At 63.9% G+C, this 20,771-nt stretch overlaps 1 protein-coding gene across 5 annotated transcripts in view; it reads left to right on the top strand.

The window, feature by feature from the left end:
- Positions 1-15,030, top strand: part of PACS2 (phosphofurin acidic cluster sorting protein 2) — a 64,228-nt gene extending 49,198 nt beyond the window's left edge. For 2 of the 5 annotated variants that reach the window (XM_082385771.1, XM_082385770.1), the window contains exons 13-25: positions 1-133; positions 443-547; positions 1,031-1,137; positions 1,465-1,619; positions 2,067-2,177; positions 2,637-2,745; positions 3,526-3,558; positions 7,389-7,431; positions 8,828-8,870; positions 9,142-9,277; positions 10,059-10,285; positions 10,546-10,659; positions 11,922-15,030. In XM_082385771.1, the coding sequence (XP_082241897.1) occupies positions 1-133; positions 443-547; positions 1,031-1,137; positions 1,465-1,619; positions 2,067-2,177; positions 2,637-2,745; positions 3,526-3,558; positions 7,389-7,431; positions 8,828-8,870; positions 9,142-9,277; positions 10,059-10,285; positions 10,546-10,659; positions 11,922-12,040 (1,435 nt within the window). In that variant the 3' untranslated portion in view covers positions 12,041-15,030. Of the gene's footprint in view, positions 134-442; positions 548-1,030; positions 1,138-1,464; positions 1,620-2,066; positions 2,178-2,636; positions 2,746-3,525; positions 3,559-7,388; positions 7,432-8,827; positions 8,871-9,141; positions 9,278-10,058; positions 10,286-10,545; positions 10,660-11,921 lie in introns of those variants that run through there. The other 3 variants (XM_082385773.1, XM_082385772.1, XM_082385774.1) reach the window with 2 other exon arrangements.
- Positions 15,031-20,771: the final 5,741 nt, after the last annotated feature.

The raw sequence follows: 20,771 nt of genomic DNA, 5'->3' as shown, positions 1-20,771 counted from the left end.
GTCCGAGGGGAAGCAGGCCGGCCGCCGGGGCCGGAGCACGTCGCTGAAGGAGCGGCAGCCGGCGCGTCCGCAGAATGAGCGGGCCAACAGCCTGGACAACGAGCGCTGCCCGGACACTCGGAGCCCGCTGCAGGTGGGTGCGCCGCCCAGCGCGGGGACCCCGGCCCCCCCACCCCCGGCTGGCCCAGGGCGGGCCCAGCTCCGAGGCGACGGCGCCTGTCCTGCACCTGGAGGGCTTTTCGGGACAGCCCCCTGCCGCTGCTCCTGCCGCCCCGCTGCCCGTGGGCTGCAGTGGCCCTGCAGCGCCTTCAGCCCGTGTGTCTGAGCGCAGAGGGGGCTGAGTGCTCCCAGGTGGCTGCTGGAGAGGGAGTGGGCTGAGCAGGTGAGGGGGCGGCGGGCGCAGCTCCCCTCACGCTGGGTTCTGCGGGCTCTGTGTCTTCAGATCCCCAGGAAGACTGTGTATGACCAGTTAAACCACATCCTCATCTCCGATGACCAGCTCCCCGAAAACATCATTCTTGTCAACACCTCGGACTGGCAGGGGCAGGTGGGGAGGGGCGGCGCATCCTCCCGCAGAGAGAAGGGGGGAGGGGCGGCGCATCCTTCCGCAGGGGGGAGGGGGGAGGGGGAGGGGCGGCGCATCCTTCCGCAGGGGGGAGGGGGGAGGGGGAGGGGCGGCGCAGCCTCCCCGCAGAGGGGAGGGGGGAGGGGCGGCGCATCCTTCCGCAGGGGGGAGGGGGAGGGGGAGGGGCGGTGCATCCTTCCGCGGGGGGGGAGGGGCGGTGCGTCCTTCCGCAGAGGGGACAGGGAGGGGGGAGGGGGCGGCGCATCCTCCCCGCAGGGGCGACGGGGGAGGGGCGGCGCAGCCCCTCTGCAGGGTGGAGCGTCCAGGGGCTGGGCGTCCTCCCCGCAGGATGGAGTGGCGGGGCTGTCTGGCCAGCCTGGCCTGTTCGAGGACCCTGACCGAGGCGCGCTCACAGGCCAGGCTGGTGGTGGGTGGCTCGGAGGCTCACCCTCCCCCGTCTCCCAGTTCCTCTCAGACGTCCTGCAGCGGCACACGCTCCCCGTGGTGTGCACGTGCTCTGCTGCCGACGTCCAGGCGGCCTTCAGCACCATCGTCTCTCGGATACAGAGATAGTGAGTCCCACACCCTCCGTGGCTGCCGCGGGGCACGGCCGGCCGGGAGTCCGTGGGGATCTCTGCACCCCAGCGTTTCGCGTGGCTCCGTCCTGCCGACCCGCAGTCTTGCCAGAGCGGGGTGGAGAGCAGCGGCCCAGGCGGGAGCTTCCTCAGCGCTGGGGGAACCCCGGGCGGGTCTGGGGGGCCTGGGTTCCGGTGGCTCCATCAGCGTGGGCCGCGGGAGAGGCCGGGTGGAGGGGAGCAGGGGCGCCCCGGGGCCTCCCTCGCGGCGCGGCCGGCTCCCTGAGGCGCCTGTTCCCTCTCGTCCTGCCTGCGGGGCCGCAGCTGCAACTGCAATTCCCAGCCCCCGACCCCCGTGAAGATCGCCGTGGCGGGGGCGCAGCATTACCTCAGCGCCATTCTGCGGCTCTTCGTGGAGCAGCTGTCCCACAAGACCCCCGACTGGCTGGGCTACATGCGCTTCCTCGTCATCCCGCTGGGTGAGGGGCGCTCTTGGTTCCGCAGGAGCCACGCGGGTGCCCGGCAGCGGTGTCCGCCCTCCGAGCGCCCGCAGGCCCCGCAGCTTGGGCGACTCGATGCCGGCTGGGATTTGTTGTCAAAATGCCAAGCAGGGGTTGGTTATTAACCTCTTAAACTTATCAAAATCCTCTGCAAGTCAAAACCAAAATCCCATTTTTTGGCTTACACAATATGTTGCAAACAAATCTGTCTCCTGGAAAGGGCTGAGGTCTAGAGGAGACCCCTCCCCGCAGCGCGAGAGGCCGTCTGGTCTGCAGGACACACCTTGGTCCGGCCGAGTGATCTGTGTGCCAAGGAGGCCGAGAAGCCGCTTCCTTGGGGACCGGGGGCTGGGGGCCGAGGTCATCGGGGCGGCGCGGAACTGCGCGCGGGGTCCGCACGCCCTGACGCTCTCCCCTCGCTCGCAGGCTCCCACCCGGTGGCCAGATACCTGGGCTCCGTGGACTACAGGTACAACAACTTCTTCCAGGACCTGACCTGGAGAGACCTGTTCAGCAAGCTGGAGGCCCAGAGCGCCGGTGAGGCCGCGCCCCTTGCGCCCCCGCCCTCGAGCCCACGCTGCCACGCCCCTCACGCGCGTGCCCACGTCGCCACGCCCCCCCAGCCCTGGCGCCCACCCCACCAAGCCTCCGTGAGAACCTGAGTCACTCGCTGTCCCCTGAGACGCGACCTGTGTGCCTGCCTTTTTCTTAGGCCCGTGGGGGGCCTGAGCGCCTGGGAGGGAGGTGGGGTCAGCGGGCAGGGCCAGTGGAGCCTCGGCCAGGATGCTTCCCTTTGCCCACCGTGAGCCGCAGAGGTCCTTGGCGACCGGGCCCCCGGGGAGGGCTCTTCAGGACTTGGACAGGCCTCGCTGCCCTCCCCAGGGCCCCGTGAGGGTGGCGGCCAGAGGAGCCGCTCAGCCGCCCCCAGCATGGCCGCCTGGATTCGGGGTGCTGGCGTGCAGCACCCCACGAACCCCTTCTGGTCTCCTCGTGCAGTGCAGGACACGCCGGACATTGTGTCGAGGATCACGCAGTACATCTCGGGGGCCAACTGCGCCCACCAGCTGCCCATCGCGGAGGCCATGCTGACCTACAAGCAGAAGAGGTACCTCGTGGGGCCTGGGCGGGCGTGGGGCGGCGGCAGCGACCCGCCGTCCCTCTGTGGTCTCGGCGGGCAGCCCGCTGTTCTCGCTGTCCCAGCTCCTTGGCTTGCTCGTTGGGCTCTGCGGGAGGGAAGCCGGGCTGGGATCAGGGGGAGCCTGTGAGCCATCCAAGCAGCCCCCAGTTCTCCTCGACCACCGCACCCTTTCCCGACGCGAATCGGAGTTAGAATGAGCTGGTCGCTTTTTCTTTCTCTTTGTATGTGTTTGAACTTCCGGTAATAAAAGTTACAGGAATAGTGGTCCTGGTGCTTGGCCCCCAGCAGCGACCTGCTTTCTCCAGCCTGGGCACACGCTCCTCCAACAGCGGGGCTTCCTGGCAGGGAGACCCGTTTCTCACCCCGCCCAGTGCAGGACGGTGGTCAGGGGCCGTGCCCAGGACGGGGTGGGGCTGGGCGCACAGGTTGGGGGATCGAGCGGCCCCTTAGCCAGCCCCCGGACAGAGGCGCCCCGGGTGGGGAAGGGCAGGAATAGGCAGACCACGGCCGGGCTGATGAAGTACAGCTCCCCCACTCCCACTGGGGGACGGTGCACGGCTTCCAAGGCGGAGGTAGAATCGAGCCAAAGCCTCTGCAGGCGCCCAGCGCACAGCCTAGTGCAAGGTTCCCGGCTCTTCCTCTGCGAGGGGCACGGGGACCACTGTGCTGGTGCCGTGCCTGGGGTGCCTCGCCGCACCTGAGCACCTAATAACGTCATGTTTTTCTCTTTGGTGGCTTTCTGAAAAGGAGAAAGAACTTTCATTTTGACTTTACCCTCAGGTACTGCTGTCCCTGGGGCCGCGCCCCCTTCCACCCGCTGGCTGGTCTTTAGGGCTGTTTAGCAGTGTCAGCAGGTGGGGTGCGTCCTCAGGTTTCCATCCCCCATTGTCTGCTTCCCCGCCAGGAGTCAGGAGGGGAGGCCTCCGTCAGGTGGGCCCCGGTGCGCTGCCAGCTGCCCTAGCCAGGCCTGCACTCTCGGGCCCCCACCCAGCTGCAGCGACAAAAGCCTGCTGCCTGCAAGTCCCTGGGTGGGCTCTTTGTTTCAGTCCTGAGTTTGGGTTTAAGAAGTGGCCGATTGGACTTCTCCCTGAGTTGCTCCATCTCTGAAGCCTGGCGGCGCTACCTCTTAAATTAGCAGCAGGGGCTGGTTTCACCCCGAGAGCTGCCGGGTGCTGGCACCACTCCGACTGCGGGCTTTGCTCCCAGCACATGGTGCCAGCAGCTGCGGGAGGCTGGCGTTCCTGCTGACCCTCCACGTGGGGACGCTGAGGAGAGGGGATGGGGAGCTCGCTCCGGGTGACGGCAGTGCTCAGTGGCCAGCTCCAAGCCCCCGCCACCCCGCACCCGGGCGGCAGAGAGCAGCTCCGGGCCGAGTTTACCTGGATGGGACCGCTGCACACGGGCGAAGTGCTTTTCTCTCCTGAGGCGGCTCCACCCTCGGTTTGGCTGTCTGTTGGGAGCTGAGCTCCGGATGCTCCCAGAGTTGCCCTTTCACACAAGGCCCCTGCCTGCCTGGCGTCCTGCACTGGGTCCCTCAGGGCGCTTCTCTGCCGTGGGTCTCAGGTTATTTGCTCTCCTGGGAAAGCCCCCCAGGGAGGGTCCTTGGGTCCCAAGTGGCCTCTCTCCTGGGCCCTGGGGCAGACCAGGAGGAGGGGGTCTAAGCTCGTTCGACTGTCCTGCTAAACAAGCCTCAGGGGCTAGAGAAAGACCAGCCGTGGTGTGCCCTGCTGACCCCGCAGGCTGTCCTGTGGGCCTGCACCCCTCCCCTCCCCTCCCCACCCCTCCCCTCCCCACCCCTCCCCTCCCCACCCCTCCCCTCCCCTCCCCTCCCCACCCCTCCCCTCCCCTCCCCTCCCCACCCCTCCCCTCCCCTCCCCTCCCCACCCCTCCCCTCCCCACCCCTCCCCACCCCTCCCCACCCCTCCCCTCCCCTCCCCTCCCCCCTTAGCCGAGGCGCCAGGAGTCCGCGGCGTGCTTCGCTGCCTGGGCCACAGCTTCTCGACTGTCCTGCGGTTGGCGCTCGTGAGCCTCGGGCCGGGGCTTAGGAGACCCCGAGCCTCCTCCATGCCTCATGCCCCCGCCTCCGCGTTACGGTGGTGACACCAGCACGGGGGGTCGGGTGGGGGCTCCAGATGCCCTGGGTTGAGCCCTGTGAAGGCAGCGTGCCATCCACGCTTGGAGCCCGGGGCTGGAAGGGTAGCAGGTCGGCCTTTGCCTGCTGTGACAGAGAACAGGCTGCTGTCCACCTGGAGGGGTCAGGAGACCCAGGAGAGGGTGGGCAGCGGGCATGGCCCTTCCGGTCCCTCTCCAGCCCAGGCCCCGTGAGGGCACCTGCAGGGCGGAGCCTATCTGCTCAGCGCCAGCTCCCGGCCTGGGGTCAGACCCGCCATTGGTCCCCCCGGGCAACCGCTAGGGGGCTGCCCAGCGCCTCCACGCCGGCCTCGTGTGGGCTGCGCCCCCTCAGCTTCCAAGCCCCCCCCACCCCGTGTCAAGTAGAGGCACGCTACACCTCCCCCCATGTGCGGGTCTCGGGAGCCACGCCCAGGGGCCCTGCCGCAGAGCCACGGCTCAAGCCCTAGGAGTTCTGTCCGCTGCCCCCGCCAAGAACCCATGTGCCCCTCCGCATCCAGGGTCCAGGTTGAGGGGTCTCAGTGGAAGCTGGTGTCACCCCCGTCTCGCCGGGCGCGTGCCGCGTGCTGGATGTGGTCTGCATGGCCCAGGGGCACGGCTTGGCTTTGGTGTTTGTGGCGTGCAGTCTCCCGAGTCCCATCTCTTGAGGCCCCCACTTGCCTGCCTTCCTGCGTGCCAATCCTGGGGCGGAGGGGCGGGGGGGGGCAGTGGCTCGCTGAGGGTGGGAGCCCTGAGGGCCCGAGACTCCCGTGCGCTGGGCCAGGAACCCCACCCGGCTTCCTGCTTCTTGCCACCCTGCATGCAGAAGGAGGTCTGGGTGCAGGATTTGGGTTGTTTCATTGCTTGAAATGAAAAAAGAGAAGTTTTTTCTTCCAACTGTACTCTCCTTGCAACGGGGAGAGAGACTGGTCATCTGGTTATTTTCAATTGGATGGACTGAACCTGTAGGGTCTTTCACCCAAAGATGTTTGCTGTCTCTTTTGCGAAGGTGGGGTGGGTGGTGCTGGGGCAGAGGTCGTGGATGCCCGCTTCCCGGGGGCGCCCGGGGGCGGGGGGGGCGGCTCCTGCTGGTGGGTGCCGTGGCGCTGGGTGTGGGGCGGCACCTCCTGCCAGGACCAGCCTGACAGCGCTTTGTGCTGGCCCCTGGACCACGGTCACTTGGCCAGCTGGTGGCCACACTTCACGGGGAGCGCCAGCCAGGTGCAGGCCTCCGCCCCCCGCAGGGGCAGGGAGGGGAGGGCCTCTTGAAGGCTCTGGCGACGTGGGGCTCCTGGTCCCGGGAATTGGTGCCCAGGGAGGCCCCCCAACAGCTTGCTTGGAGCAGAGGCTTCTCCCTGAGTGACACCCCTGGGCCACTGCCTTGCGTGGCACGCACGTGTGGACTTACCCGCAGAGGAGCCGATCTTTGATGACAGGCTCTGGTTTAGGGAGATGAGACAAGTGGAACTGGGAGGTCAGCTCAGAGAGCAGGCCCGCGGCTGGGTGGACGCCGCCAGCCGAGGAAGCGGGGAGGGGGCGCCTATCTTCCCTGAAGCTGGGGCAGGGACAGAAGGCCCAGGACCGGCCCCGCCCTGGGGACCTACACGGAGGGGGCCAAGAAAGCGGCGCTCTCCTAGCCGCTGGTGGAGCCTCAGTCCTGCGGGAGAGCCCCTCGGACCACAGGCCAGGCTAAGGCAGGCACCAGCCGGGGGCAGCCTGCTGCCAGCTGAGCCCCAGCAGCGGCCCTGGCTGGGGAAGAGGGGGAGGAAGAGACAGGGGTTTGCACCCCCTTGGCTCCTGCCAACGCCCACACCCAGGGCCCTTGGACACTGGATGCCTTTGCCACCGATGGGCCGTGGCCAGCGGTTCCGGCGAGGCTGAGGTTCTGCCAGAAGTCCTGCAGAGCCCGTGGGCACAGTACAGCAGCACAGGCCACAGAGCCTTGGTCTCGCCCTCGGGCTATCCTTGGGGCATCGTTCTGTTAGAACGTGACATGTGCGCCCCATCACCGAGGCCAAAGTCCTGGAAATAGGCCCGCCCCACAGTGGGCACCAACTTTACCCAGACCATGTGGGAGAAAACCTCCCTAGCCTGGCTTGGGACAGTCACCCCCAATCACTGGTGGAGGCCCAGACTGTTCCTGGGGCATCCTGGGGGCACAGAAAGCCGGCCTGTCTTGGGGCTCAGTGAGTGGGGCCAGCAGGAAGACCTTTGGGCTGGGCTGGGCTGGCTGCTCCGCGCCCCAGGCCCCCAGGATAGAGTGGCAGATTCCTGGGCGAGGCTGCACTCTCCACCCTTCCCCTCTGGGCTGTCCCGTGGGCCTCTGGACCTCTGTGCAGAGATGCGTTTGCCCTTCCTCTATGTCAGAAGGGTTTGCGGGTCCAAGGTCCAGGCCAGGCGTCCTGCGGGAGGGTGGGAGCGAGGCAGTGGGTGGGGCAGGGCCACTCCGAAAGGGCCTGTCCCTCGGGGAGAGCGCTAACTGTCTGTTTCCCTCGTCTTAGCCCCGACGAAGAGTCCTCTCAGAAGTTCATTCCCTTCGTAGGGGTGAGTACTGCTCGGGCAGGCAGCGCCTTGCCCAAAGCTTTCCTGCCGCTTGGCTGGCTCCACCTGCTGCTGGGAGGCCGTTTATCTGCCAAGAGGTCTTTTATAATCAGTCTGTTCTTGCATTAACTTGATATGTTCCAGAACCTTCCTCACCAGTTTGAGCTGAGGACTTGCTTTATACATTTCTCCCACCCTAAAGCTCTCTGTTTTTTCTTGTTGAGTGGGGGGGTGAGCCCAGGCGTATCGCTGCCCCGGCTCTGCTGCGGCCTGACATGTGGAAGCAGGCAGCCCACCTGGGGGTGAGGGTCCAGTTCTCAGCACCGTCCTGGGTGTCCGGGGCCAGTGTGAGGCTCGGCTCTTCAGGGGGTACCGAGGGTCGGCGGGCCTCAGGACAGGCCCCGCCTGGGGTGGGGGCAGAGGGTTGCCTCTGTCCTTTGGCAGCCACAGGGCAGGCTTGCTCGGCTGGGATCATCCCTGTAAGCCGGGAGGTTTTGCTTTTTCCCACTGCCAAGGAGTAAGGGCTACTCCTCGCCAGCCAGGCCGCGCGTCCACAGCCTGTGGTCCCGCCGTGGTCTCCAGCCCGGCGTGTGCTGTGAGAGCCGTACGGCCGCCTGGCAGGCAGCAGGGCCGCTAGGCCGTGGTTCAGTCTGCTCAGGCGTCAGGTGGCTGCTGGCTGTACTTGGAGGGTGGTGGTCCGGAGCAGCCTGTCCTGAGGAAGCTGCTGCAGTGACAGGAGGGCCTGTCCCGCTGGCTGCACTTGAGATGCCACCGTGTGACCGAGGCAGGAGCCGTTGTCATGATTTCTTTCACGTGACACAGCTCCCGCCCTGGTCGGGGTGGGGCCGGGCCCCCCCACCCTGGCAGCCCACACGGGTTTGGTGCAGGCCCCAGGGCTGCCTTTGTGCCCCGCTGGGCAGGGCTGCCTCGCTCCAGCACCTGACCCGCTGACGTCTGCACCCGCCAGTCTCACGGGCACGCAGTTTGCTGAGTCCAGGGAGTGGGACCTGAGAGGTTCGCCCGTGGAGGGAGGGCGCCAGTCCTGCCGGAGGCCACATGTGTCCTGAATGCTGGCCACAGGTCAGGGCCAGGCCAGGGGCCGGCTGGCAGCCCTCGTCCCGGGAGTGCAGGATGGCCACAGAGCTTGCTTTAATTCAAGGGCGTCTCCCAAACACGCCCCCGGCACAGGGCGGTCCCTCAGCAGGTCCCACCCAGGCGGTGGCTCCCTGGAGCTTAGCTCTGCCCCACAGACCGAGGGGCTGGGACCTGGCTCGGCCCCAGGAGCTCCTGGGGGATGGGGGACATGGAGGACGGGTGGTAGGAAAACAGGTCCCTGCCCGGGTGTGGAGTCCCAGCACCACCCCCGCGCCACTGCCAGCAGCGTCCTGTTGCCTTCTAGGTGGTGAAGGTTGGAATAGTGGAGCCGTCTTCGGCCACGTCAGGTAACTCCATCATCCCTGAACGGGGGGCTGGGACGCAGGAGGGCCGGGGCAGCCTCAGCACCAACACGCACCTTGCTGCCGGGCTTCTGTTCCCCATGGATGGGCCACCCCTGACCCTGAGCGGGGGGGTTGGGGGGTCTCCCGCTTCCCACACACACCTCCACCCAGCCCACAGCTGCCCTCCCTGCCATGTCTGGGTCCAGAGGGCCTGGGGCTGCTTGGGGCAGAGCAGCGGGGGAGCTCAGCGCTGCCCCCCCGACTCCTTCCCAAGGTGACTCAGATGACGCGGCCCCCTCGGGCTCCAGCGCACTCTCGTCCACCCCGCCGTCCACATCTCCCGCGGCCAAGGAGGCCTCACCCACCCCGCCCTCCTCCCCGTCGGTGAGCGGGGGCCTGTCCTCCCCCAGGTAAATGCAGCCATGTGGGCGGACGCTGCCCACCAGCTCACGCCGTCCGTCCCCCCAGCGCAGCAGGGGCTGTGCTGAGAACACTGGCGGTTCCTCGTGGTCCCTGGCCGGACCCGGGGGTGCCAGGAAGCAGAGGGTCAGGGCGGAAGGTGGGCTCAGCGGCCCCGCAGGGGCCGTGGTGGTGTCCACCCAGGCTCATCAGACAAGTGAGTTGGGGCGCTGGACTGCTCAGTCCTGGCCTGGTTTCTCCCCACCTCGCCCCACCCCTGCATTCCTAGGGACGGGAGCTACAGAGTATAAATACGGGGTGCTCTGCGCACAGAGGGGATTTTGGAAACTCAGATGTGAGTAGAAGGCGTGGCGACAGTGGGTGGGGGGTCCGCAGCCCCTCTCGGCTGCCCTCGGGGCTCTCGTGAGCAGAACTCACCCAGGCAGGACTGCCCCAGGGTCGGGGAGGACTTGGGCCCTGAGGCCGCACCTCCAAGGGGGCGGTTGGCCTGGGCCCTCCAGACAAAGCGGCAGCGTGGGCGGGCGGCAGGTCTGGACACTCCTGGGTGACCCCAGCATCGTGACTACGCTGGAGCCACGGGCGCAGACGGGGCTGCCCCAGGAGACCGGGACGGCCCGCCAGCGGGCTCTGGGCCCCGAGCTCCCCTCCGTCCTCAGCCACTGCCGGCGGCCCCCTGACGTCCCGGCGGGCGCCTCCTTGCCTGTGCCAGCCGCGGGGGTGCTGCCGTCACCCGCTGAGGACGGAGGGGTGAGCCTCCCTCGTCTTTCACAGCCAGGGCGTCGGCGCCGAGCTGATGGGGCTGCAGGTGGATTACTGGACGGCAGCCCAGCCCGCAGACAGGAAGAGAGATGCGGAGAGGAAGGACCCGCCCACCACCAAAAACACACTCAAGTGCACCTTCCGGTCTCTCCAGGTCAGCAGGCTGCCCAGCAGCGGCGAGGCTGCGGCCACGCCCACCATGTCCATGACCGTGGTCACCAAGGAGAAGAACAAGAAGGGTGAGGTGGGGGGGCGGGCTGGCTGTCGGGACAATCGAAGGGGCCGCCGGGCAGGCCCCGAGGGCACCACAGGCCTGGGGGCCGCTTCTGACCAGAGCCCCGGGCAAAGGCCTCCCGGTGGGCGGGCGGTGGCAGGCAGGGTCCGTGTGGAAGGGGGTCCAGATGAGCAGGGTCCAAGGGCCGAGGTGCGCCCACAGCCCCTGCTAGCCCCCCACCCCTGAGGGACAGCGGGAGGACAGCACAGCCCCTTTTCCTCCTAGTGATGTTCTTGCCCAAGAAAACCAAGGACAAGGATGTAGAGTCCAAAAGCCAGTGCATTGAGGGTATCAGCCGGCTCATCTGCACCGCCAAGCACCAGCAGAACATGCTGCGGGGTGAGCGCTGCCTCCCTCCCTCCCCCTCCCTCCCTCTCCCTCCTCTCCCTCTCCCTCTCCCTCCCTCCTCCCTCTCTCCCTCTCCCTCTCCCTCCCTCCCTCCCTCTCTCCCTCTCCCTCTCCCTCCCTCTCTCCCTCTCCCTCTCCCTCCCTCTCTCCCTCTCCCTCTTCCTCTCCCTCCCTCCCTCTCCCTCCCTCCCCCTCCCTCCCTCCCTCCCTCTCTCCCTCCTCTCCCTCCCTCCCTCCCTCTTCCTTCCTCCCTCCCTCTCCCTCCCTCCCTCTCCCTCCCTCTCCCTCCCTCTCCCTCCCTCTCTCCCTCTCCCTCCTCTCCCTCCCCTCCTCTCCCTCCCTCTCTCCCTCTCCCTCCTCTCCCTCCCTCTCTCTCTCCCTCTCCCTCTCCCTCCCTCTCCCTCCCTCCCTCTTCCTCCCTCCCTCTTCCTCCCTCCCTCTCCCTCCCTCCCTCTCCCTCCCTCCCTCTCCCTCCCTCTCTCCCTACCTCTCTCCCTCCCTCTCCCTCCCTCCCTCCCTCCCTCCCCCTCCCTCCCTCCCTCCCTCCCTCCCTCCCTCTCTCCCTCTCTCTCTCTCTCTCTCTCTCTCTCTCTCTCTCTCTCTCTCTGTCCCCCAGCGGGAATGGGGGGTGGCGGTAGGATATGGAAGTAAACCAGAGCCGAACTGGCTGGCTTTTCTAAGTTCACCTCAGGAAATGCTTTTGTTTGCTATGAAGTCATAGTACGTAGTTTGAGCTTTGAACACACGTGGATGAGGCTATTTGTGTGCGTGGAGTGGCTTTTCCAATTCTGAGAAGTAATTTCTCAGTCCTTTGTGCTTTACCTCAGACTCTCTATAGAAGATACTCTACAACTAACAGAATATGGAGCTCTCGAGATTTTTCTTTTTTCACAAGCTCGAGTCTGACCACAGTGGCCAAGAACCACCCTGGCCTGCCTCTGTTGATTTTCTGCTTTAAGTGGAGAGTGTTTTAAATTGGGTTTGCAGACCCCTGCTGAGGCAGAGGGGCTGCGGACAAGCAGCTCCCCCGAAGTCGGGGAGGGGCTGGCCATGGGGGCGGTGGTGGGCAGGTGGCAGGAAGGTCAGCAAGGTGGGCTGGGCCGTCCCGCACCTCCTCCTCCTAGGGGCCACTGAGAACCGGCGAGTGTCACCCGGGAGCCTGGGAATCCCCGGGGGTGTCAGGCCCTCCAGCCTCATTCTGTGCTGCGCCCTGGAGGAGGGGCAGGTGGGTCAGGCGGTCTTGTCCCCCACAGTCCTCATCGACGGTGTGGAGTGGAACGACGTCAAGTTCTTCCAGCTGGCGGCCCAGTGGTCCTCCCACGTCAAGCACTTCCCCATCTGCATCTTCGGACACTCCAAGTCCACCTTTTAGCCCCGCCTGCCGAGGGGCCGCGCCGGCTCCCCGCCCTGCAGCCCTGCGATGGCCGAGCGCCGGGAGGGCCCAGCTGCTTTTCTGTTAACATTTCAGTTTACTGCAGAGACAGACCCTTAAAAACCCAGAGAAAAACAGTCTTAAGTATGAACATGCTCACTACCTGGAAACTAACGGGGCGGCCCCCCACTGGCACCCCATAACTGCTCTGCTTATTAACCAGAACGTTCCGGCAGGGGTGGGAGGTCAGGCGGACAGTGTTGAACTTGAGAATTGTGGAAGGTGTGTTGTGGCCTCAGGACTCCCCCCACCCAGCTCCCCAACAAGAAGGGTTCTTGCCTTTGCGTCCTGTCCTTTCTGAAAGCCAGGACTCTGCTTCCTCGGAGCCAGGGTCCGGCGGGCGGCCCCCCGGACCCCAGGCTGCCTGTGTGCCCAGGCACCGAGCTGGGTGGCCAGAGGCCAAAGTCCAGCCTTCTGTCGGGGGTGTCCTGGGCGGAACAGAGGCCAATCAGGCCAGTCAGCCCAGCCCTGGGCCCCAGCCACCAACCAGCCAAGAGATGCCCCAGCACTGCCCACTCGTGGATCCCAGTAAACTCCAGCCACAGGGGGCAGTGGAGGTTTTATAGTAGCGGATATTTTTAATGCTTTCAAATACATGTTGCAATGTAGCTGCCAAACAGACGTTGCTCTTCTGAAGCCCCAACAGCCCCTTAGGGCTAAGGCAGAGCCAGCTGTGCTGCCCGGGGTCCCAGCCCCCCACACCCACTGCTCCCCCGGCCGTCCCTGCGGCGCCGCTCTGCTTCTGCGGGTTATGCCCGCCCCAAACTTAGTGGGCACAGTGGCTTCCGCAGCTGCCACCTCCTGCCCCCACCCCAGCCCCCCTGCTGGCTGGGAGGTGTCTGGCCAGGCAGCCAGGTGTTTGTCACCTGCAACACTAATGTGGCCAGACCATAGGGGCCGAGCCCCGTCGGGGCTGTGGGTGAAGCTGGGGCCCCACCTCTAGGCCGGGCTCCTCAGGATGGAGGGGTGTGGGGTCTGGGTCCCTGCGGAGGGGGGCGAGCCTACCCTCCACCTGAGGCCAGGCTCCTCGCCAGTCCTGCTCCCCCACAGCCCTGCACCCCAGCACTGCACAGGAAGAGCCCCCCAGCTCCTGCCCCTTGGCAGCTGTGGCTGTAGGACCGTGGTGACCCACCCAGGGAGCCGTGAGCCCAGTTTCCTAGGGCCGAGAGCCACACATGCTGTGCTCAGAAAAACAGTGCCAAACGCAGACAGGTTGCAGGCCTTTCCTGCTCTTCTGGAGGACCAGCCTCACCAACAGCCTGTGGCACAGAGGGGTCCCACTTGGTGGATGGAAAATGGCCTGTTTTTCTTACCTGTGACTACCTGCTTACCTCCCCCAGGCGGCTGTACAGGGTCCGAGTGTCCATGGCTGAGGGCCTTGGACCTAGCTGGCAGACAGGATTTGGACATGACCTTGGGCCAGGGGCCCTGCCCCTCCCTGGGAAGGACCTGGGTGAGGGTGCAGGCCGCTGAGCTGAGGACCCCTTGGGCGGCCTGTGCAGCACCCACCTGCGGCTACACTCAGAAGCAGCCTGGGGACCTTGAGCCTCCCCACCCCTGTTCCCACCACTGGCCTCAGGGCCTTGGTTACTGCTCGAGTTTCCAAAGGTCACACTCAACAGGAAGGAGGTGCAGGTGACACACCCTTGACTTAGCTTTACAGCTGCAGAGCTAGTTTTAGAAGAAGGGCCAAAGGGGGCGCTGTCCCATCCATCCCAACTGTGAGCTGTCCTCCTCACGCCTCCCTGTGTCCTTGTACCCACAAGGAGAAGACACCCAGCACCTCCACCCTGTGCCGCTGGGCCTGCAGAGCCCAGTTGTGGTCTGTCCAGTGCCACGGGGCCCACCGGCCACACTGTTCATGGGCCCAGGAGTCGTGCAGATGGCCCCGATCACCATAACTCTTGGAGACCTGGGCTTTGCTCACGCCGGTGCCTCAGTTTCCCCATCGGCTAAACGGGGATGGTCACGTTTCCCCTGCCTACCTCATGGAGCTGTTCTGAGGATACATATAAAAGCACTTTGTCCCTGGGAGGAAGGTGATGCAGAAGCCAAAGCCGTCTGTGACTGAGCCAGTGCAGCCGTGAGCATGTGGAGGGCGGTGTGGCCCTGTGAGGAACACGGGCCCCAGACCATGACCCACAGGACAGGAGCAGGGGTTCTCAGCCCATTGGGTGACCAGTCACCTTCGGGTAAGGCCAGGCTCCTCGTGGGCCTGGTGGCACGGTGTGGGCAGGCTCTGCCCTCGCTGAGGCCCCGTGGAGATGAGCTCCAGCCCTGTATCCGGGCCACTGCTTCCCCCTCCTCGTGTTGGTCCCCTGGGTCCCCGTCTCCTCAGGGCATGCAGGCCGGTGTCCCGAGTCAGTGTCACGGCTGCAGATCCGGAAGGAGAGGGACTCTGGGCCCAGAACCAAAGGTCTCTGTGCAGCGGCGGGCAGATCAGAGCGGCCAGGGCCAGCGTTGCTGCCCTGTCCTCACTCCCAGATATGAAGACCTGACTGGCCTTTGTCCCAGAACAGGTTCCTCATGACAAGACCGGGCCACTTGCTCCCAAAGGCCAGTTGCCTGACCCCTGCACCTGTTCCTTGACCCCCTCCCGAGACCCGTCCTGTCCTCCGGTGGAGAGGAAGATAAGTCCTTGGTAGGGGCCTGAGGACTGGGCTTGGGGGGTCCCTCCCCCAGGGGAGGCTAAGGGGTGCCACCGTGCGTTCCTGCAGACCCCCCCCCGTCCAGTTCTTTGTGCATTGTTTGGTTTCTAGGATGTACGTGTTGCTAGGTTTTTGGTTTTTTTTTTTTTTAATGGAAAACAGGATTAATGTAAATAGCGTTTTTGGAAAACAGATTCTAATCTGTCACGTTATGTGACCACGTGGAGTATTTTAAGGTGCTGATGCGACACTAATAAACGCGGGGAGCACTCCCAGGCCTTCCCTCGCCTGCTGTGTGATTCCTCTCGAGCGGTCTCGGCCCCTCCATCCGTCCAGGCGCGAGCTCCGCCCGCACGTCGCGGGCCGGCGCTCCGAGGCCCCCACGCGAGGCGGGGACCCAAGGGGGCCTGGGGTCAGGGTGCGGACGGCTGGGGGCGTCTGCGAGGCGAGCCCCTCCGAGCGGCGCGGGGCCGGGACTCCTCGAGAGCCCGAGATGAAGCCCCGGGCCATGGACACCGGGGTGGGACCAGGTCCGCGTGGCGAGCGGAACCCCGGTCGGCCACTGACAACCGAGCCCAGGACGCAGGCGCGAAAACGGGCCGGAAGCGGAAACGGCAGGGCGGAGCCTGTCGAAGCGGAAGTTCGTGGGGCTCGACTCCGCCCCCTCGGGCCTTCCAGAACCGCTGTGGGCCCCACCCTCTGACCCTCCCATCACGATGGGTCCGCCCCCATCCCCGTAGTGTGCCCCGCCCCTCCCCCCGCTCCCGTAACCCAGTGTGCCCCTCCCCTCCCCCACCCCGTACCCCTACTGTGCCCCGCCCCTCCCCGCCCTCCACCCAGTGTACCCCGCCCCCGTCCCCGTAGTGTGCCCCTCCCCGCACCCGTCCCATAGCTTGTGTACCCCGCCCCTCCCCCACCCCTGCCCCCCTTGTGTACCCCACCTCTCCCCCACCTCCGTACCCGTAGTGTATCCCGCCCCTCCCCCGCTGACCGCCGCCTCCCATGGTTCCCTCCCTTTGACGCTCGCCGTGTGTCCCCATGACTCTTGCCCTGCCACCCCTCAGCGAACTCCTCATCCCCAGACCCCATGGAGTGGAGAGGGCCGGCTGCCGTCTGCTGCGGCGTCTTCACGCGTGGTCGTGCGGGTTGGGGGCGCAGAGCCTGGACCTTGGGGTGTGGCCGGGGGGCGTCGAGGTGAGGTCACAGGGGTCGGGAGGAGGGAGGCGGGGAGAGCGAGGGCGGCCCTTCTTTCTCGCCTGGTCGTTCCGCGCCTTCAGTGCGCCCCGCAGGTAGGGTCCTGAGGAGACGCACCCGGGCCGTCTGGGGGCAGATCCGAGGAGCTGGAGCCGCGGTGGGAGAAGGGGCGTCCCTGGGGGAGCCTGCAGGAGGCCGGGCAGGGCGGCGGCCGCAGCTGCTCCGGCCTGGGTTGACCATGTGGAGAAGAATGGCTGTAGGAGCTGGGGACCCAGGACACCCAAGGGGGTCGACCCTGCTGGGTGTCCCTGGCTGAGGCCCACCCGGCACTGTCTGGGCAGTGGCTGGAAGATGAGCCCCGCAGACCCTGACGCGGCCTCCCTCTGCCCGAGGGGCACACGTGGCCGCGGGCACCTACCCCGAGCCCCAGAGGTGCAGGCGAGCCCCCCAAGGGGCTGGAGGTGGACAGCGGGAAGCGTTTGCTTAAGGCCTTCCTGGGGAAGATGCCAGAGTCGCAGCCGTCCCAAGAGAACGGGCGGCCCTCGGCTCCACCAAGCCCAGCAGTGGCCTGGGGCCAGCGCAGTGCCCCGAGCAGCAGTCAGCAGGTGCTGATAGGACTGGGTAAGCCGAAGCGGGCTGTGGCCTCTGGGCCCCCGGGCTCCTCTCGGGAAACCCCGGGGACTGGCCGGGGAGGTGTGGGTGGAGAGGGGGCCTCTCGAGCTGGGGGAGGGCCAAACAGCGTCTGATGAGAAGCAGGTGCTGGGTTGGGGGCCATGCAGAGCGTCAGCATTCTCTTCCCAGAGCCCTGGGTGGACACCAGGGTGGGCGTGGCCCCTCCTGTCCCCCACAGCCGTGGGCTCTGCCCCTCTGCCGGCCACCCCAACCCCGGGCGCCACCGAGCGGAGGGATCCCAGTCAGGGGGAGCTCTGCCCCCAGAGCAGGGACGGCGTCCTACTGACCAGGCAGGCGGGCAGTCAGCCGGAGGACTTGTCAACCAGAGTCTGGCCAAAATGGTTCTGGAGGCGCTGCTTTGAGCCAGCCCCAGTCTGGAGGTACCACTGCCTGCCTCCCAACCCGGTGGGCGGGCAGCTGCTCGTCGCCGTGCAGCCGCGAGGGGACAGGTCACAGCTCCTCTGGCCCCCGGGGCGCTTCACAAGCAACAGAAGCCACGCCCCCAGGAGTTCTGTATTGTTCCCTGGGCGTCAGGGTCAAAGCCAGGCTAGATGGATCCGGGCTGTGGCAGGCCAGGCTCAGTGGAGCCCGTGAAGCTGTGTGCTTGGACCCATCTGCGTGGGTGTTCTCGAGGTCGAAGGTTTACGTGAAAAGGTGGTGGAGAAGGAAAGCGGGCTCCGTGTGCCTTACCAGCTGTGCCCTTGCCGGAAACCAGCCGCCCCTCAGCTTCCATGAGGCCGACATCTCAGGATGGGCCAGCTAGGACATAGAACACACAAGCGTGTACCTGTCGGGGACAAGGACTTCTCGGGAGGGGCCGGGGCATGGGGCTTCCATCCCACCGCGCACCTGCCGATGGACGGCCCGGGCGGCTCCTGGGCAGGGGCGACCTGCCAAGTTTGCATTTCCGGGAGGTGGGGGCCCCTGTGGGTAAGGGGTGTGTGGGGACGAGGCTGGGAGGCAGGAGGCGGCGCAGAGGAGAGGGGCTTCTGGGGCGGCGGGGAAGGGGTGCAGACCCCTCTCCGCAGACTCTCAGGTTTCTAACTTGGGGGCACGGAGTCCCTGCAGTGTCCCCCACACCCTGGCCGCTCCGCCGGTGTCATGCTGCCTCTTCCCTCCACTGCTGCCAGCCCTTGGGCGATGTCAGCCACTTGCTGTGGCCTTGACGGGCGCTCCAGGCTGCCGTCTCTCTGTCCTGCAGGGTGTCCATCCTCTTTGTCCCCTCCTGGCGCACCCTCGGCACGGAAGGCTCTTCCTCGGGATCTCCCCACACCTGGGCGTTGTCAGGCGTCGTCTTTCAGGGACAAGCCCGGCTGGCACAGTTTAGCCCTACCAGTCCCTTGGTCCCTGCCCTTTCCAGCCCGAGCCCCACGAGAGCCACCCTCATCTTCAGTGTCACTGCAGGCCCCCAGTGCCCCGCATGGTGGGGACCTGTGCTCACAGAAGGGCAGCGACCTCAGGCTGAGGCCTAGGTCTGAGAAGACCTCCCCTGACAAGGGTCTGCAGACGTCCAGCCTCCCACAGAGAGCTGGGCAAACTTGTGCCTTTCTGCTTCTGAGGAGTCCCACCGAAATGACTGCAGAGGGCTCTGAGGAAGGCAAGAACCCACAGGACAGAATTGGGCTGGAGGACCGGCCAACAGGAGGTGGCAGCCACATTCCAGTGGGTGGCCACGGGGTGGGCAGAGCTGGAGAGTCAGCTCCCAGCTGCATGGCTGAGGCCGCAGAAACAGGAAGCTGCCCCAGCTACCAAGCCCCAGTCTGCCCACGTTGCTATCAGCTATCAGTCCCCGCTTTATTTTATTTTTATTTTATTTTATTTTAATTTATTATTTTTGGCTGTGTTGGGTTTTCGTTGCTGTGCACAGGCTTTCTCTAGTTGTGGCGAGCGGGGGCTACTCTTCGTTGTGGTGCGCGGGCTTCTCATTGCGGTGGCTTCTCTTGTTGCGGAGCATAGACTCTAGGCACGCGGGCTCAGTAGTTGCGGCTCGCGGGCTTAGTTGCTCCGTGGCATGTGGGATCTTCCTGGACCAGGGCTCGAACCCGTGTCCCCTCCATTGGCAGGTGGATTCTTAACCACTGTGCCACCAGGGAAGCCCCAGTCCCCGCTTTAAACACGAATTAACAGCCAAGGGCACCAGACATTCGGGGAGGATCTCTGCCATGAAGGAGAGCAAAACACCTGGAAAAAAAGGAGTCAGAAGAACCACAGTGCCAGGCAGAGCAGAGCTGGAGGTGTGTCACCATCCCCAAGGTGACCTGCGCCATCTTGGAAACATTGGCCCACGCAGCCGAGCAAGAGGGGCGGAGAACATGAGCAACTGGGGAGGAGGTGACGCCAGCATCACGGGAGACACGTGACTGTGCCCCGCCAGCACAGGAGAGTGGACTGGAATCCATCCATGGCAGAGGGTGCGGCGGGAAGAGGGTGCAGACAGCGGCTCGGAAGTCAGTGGTCTTTACAGATGTAAATAGACTCTAGAAGATAAATGAGTGAAAAAGGCACATTTGACAACAGGAATAAGCTTAACAGGAAATAGCGCAAACCTATTTGAGAGAAACTTTAAAACACTCCAGGGCATTATCAAGAGACTTGGCGGTGGGAAGACACCATGTTCTTGGAGAGGAAGACTCACCAGCACAGAGGGTTCTCCCCAGGTGCTTCACAGCTCAGTGTCATCAACGATAAAAATTGCTAAAAGCTCATCTTCCCTTTTCAATTTGGCAAACTGGTCAAATGGAAAAATAAGCAAGAATAGGTTCAGCTCTCACATGAATTCATATCACAAAGCTTCGATTATCAAGGCGATAGGGTCCTGTCATGTGATGCATGAGCCACAGTGCGGAATAGGAAATGTAGAAACTGACCCACATGCCTGCAGACACTTAGTGTGGGCTGAAGATGGCACCTCAAATCCGTGGCTGTGGGGGAGAGGCGGTGGTGTTTTTGATTGACGCTGGGACACTGTGCAGCTGCCTAGAAGAAAGTAAGTTGTAGCCATACCTCTCACAGAGTACCAGGATGAGCTCCAAATGTGTTGACGTTTTAAATGTAGAAGAATAAAACCATAAAAGTACTAGAAGAAACCCTGGGTAGATCCCTTTATAACCGTGGAGTAGGGGCGGCCTTTCTAACCAAGCCTCAAAGTCCAGAAGCCATAAAAGCAAAGAGAGATACATTTAACCACATGTGAGAAACAAACAAAAAAACCCTCCATCAAGGCAAAATATACACCATGAGCAAAGTCAAAATAACTGACAAGGGCCCTTCTGCCACATGAAGACAGAGCAAGAAGACGGCTATCTATGAACAAGGAAGCAGGCCCTTACCAGATATCGAATATTCTGGAGCCTTGATGTTGGAATTCCCACCTCCAGAACTGTATAAGCTAGGTTGTTTGTGAATTACAACCTCACAATGGAAAATGAAGCAGCCTGGTTAATGTCCAACTCCAAATACCAACTCCTCCATCACCACACTTCTGCGAGTTTTCTGCAGCCAGCCTACCCACCAGCCATAGCTCCTTGGGGAAGATTTGTTGAAGTTAAAATGAATGGCTCAGAACTACATTTATCAACATGGATAAACCTCACATAATGCTGAATGAAGATAGCAAGTTGCCCCAGAATATGTTCAATGTGATACCGTATGTAAAGTTCAAAAATATGGAAAACATACTGTATATAGTTAAGGGATACGTATATCTAATAAGTGTATGAAAACATGCATAGGAATAAACTACACCAAGTTTAAGATAATGGTTCCTTCTTTAGAGGAGGAGAGAGGAGTGATAACCTGGGAAGGGGGTATAGAAGGAACAACATTTGATCCTTGAAACTCCAAGTGTGTTCTGCCAGACCAGCATCATCATCATCATTTGGTAACTTGTTAGAAATGTAGAACCTCAGCCATCACTCCAGACCCACTGAATCAGAATCTGCATTCTGACAAGATCCCCAGGTGGCTCACATGTATAGTAAAATTTGACAAGCACTGTTTTTGGTGGAACTATAGGATTATTGTTAACTGTCTCAAGTGTGAAACTGATGAGTATGGCTGTGTCAAAATGCCTTAATTCTTAGGAGATGCATGTTGAAGTATTCAGGGGCAAAGTGACATTGCTTTCTGCAACTTACATTCGAAAAGTTCAGAAAATA

This window comes from Balaenoptera borealis, assembly GCF_965194805.1.
Source record: "Balaenoptera borealis genome assembly, chromosome: 3".
In the NCBI taxonomy this organism is placed as follows: Eukaryota; Metazoa; Chordata; class Mammalia; order Artiodactyla; family Balaenopteridae; genus Balaenoptera; species Balaenoptera borealis.
This window is presented reverse-complemented; position numbering and strand designations above follow the sequence as displayed.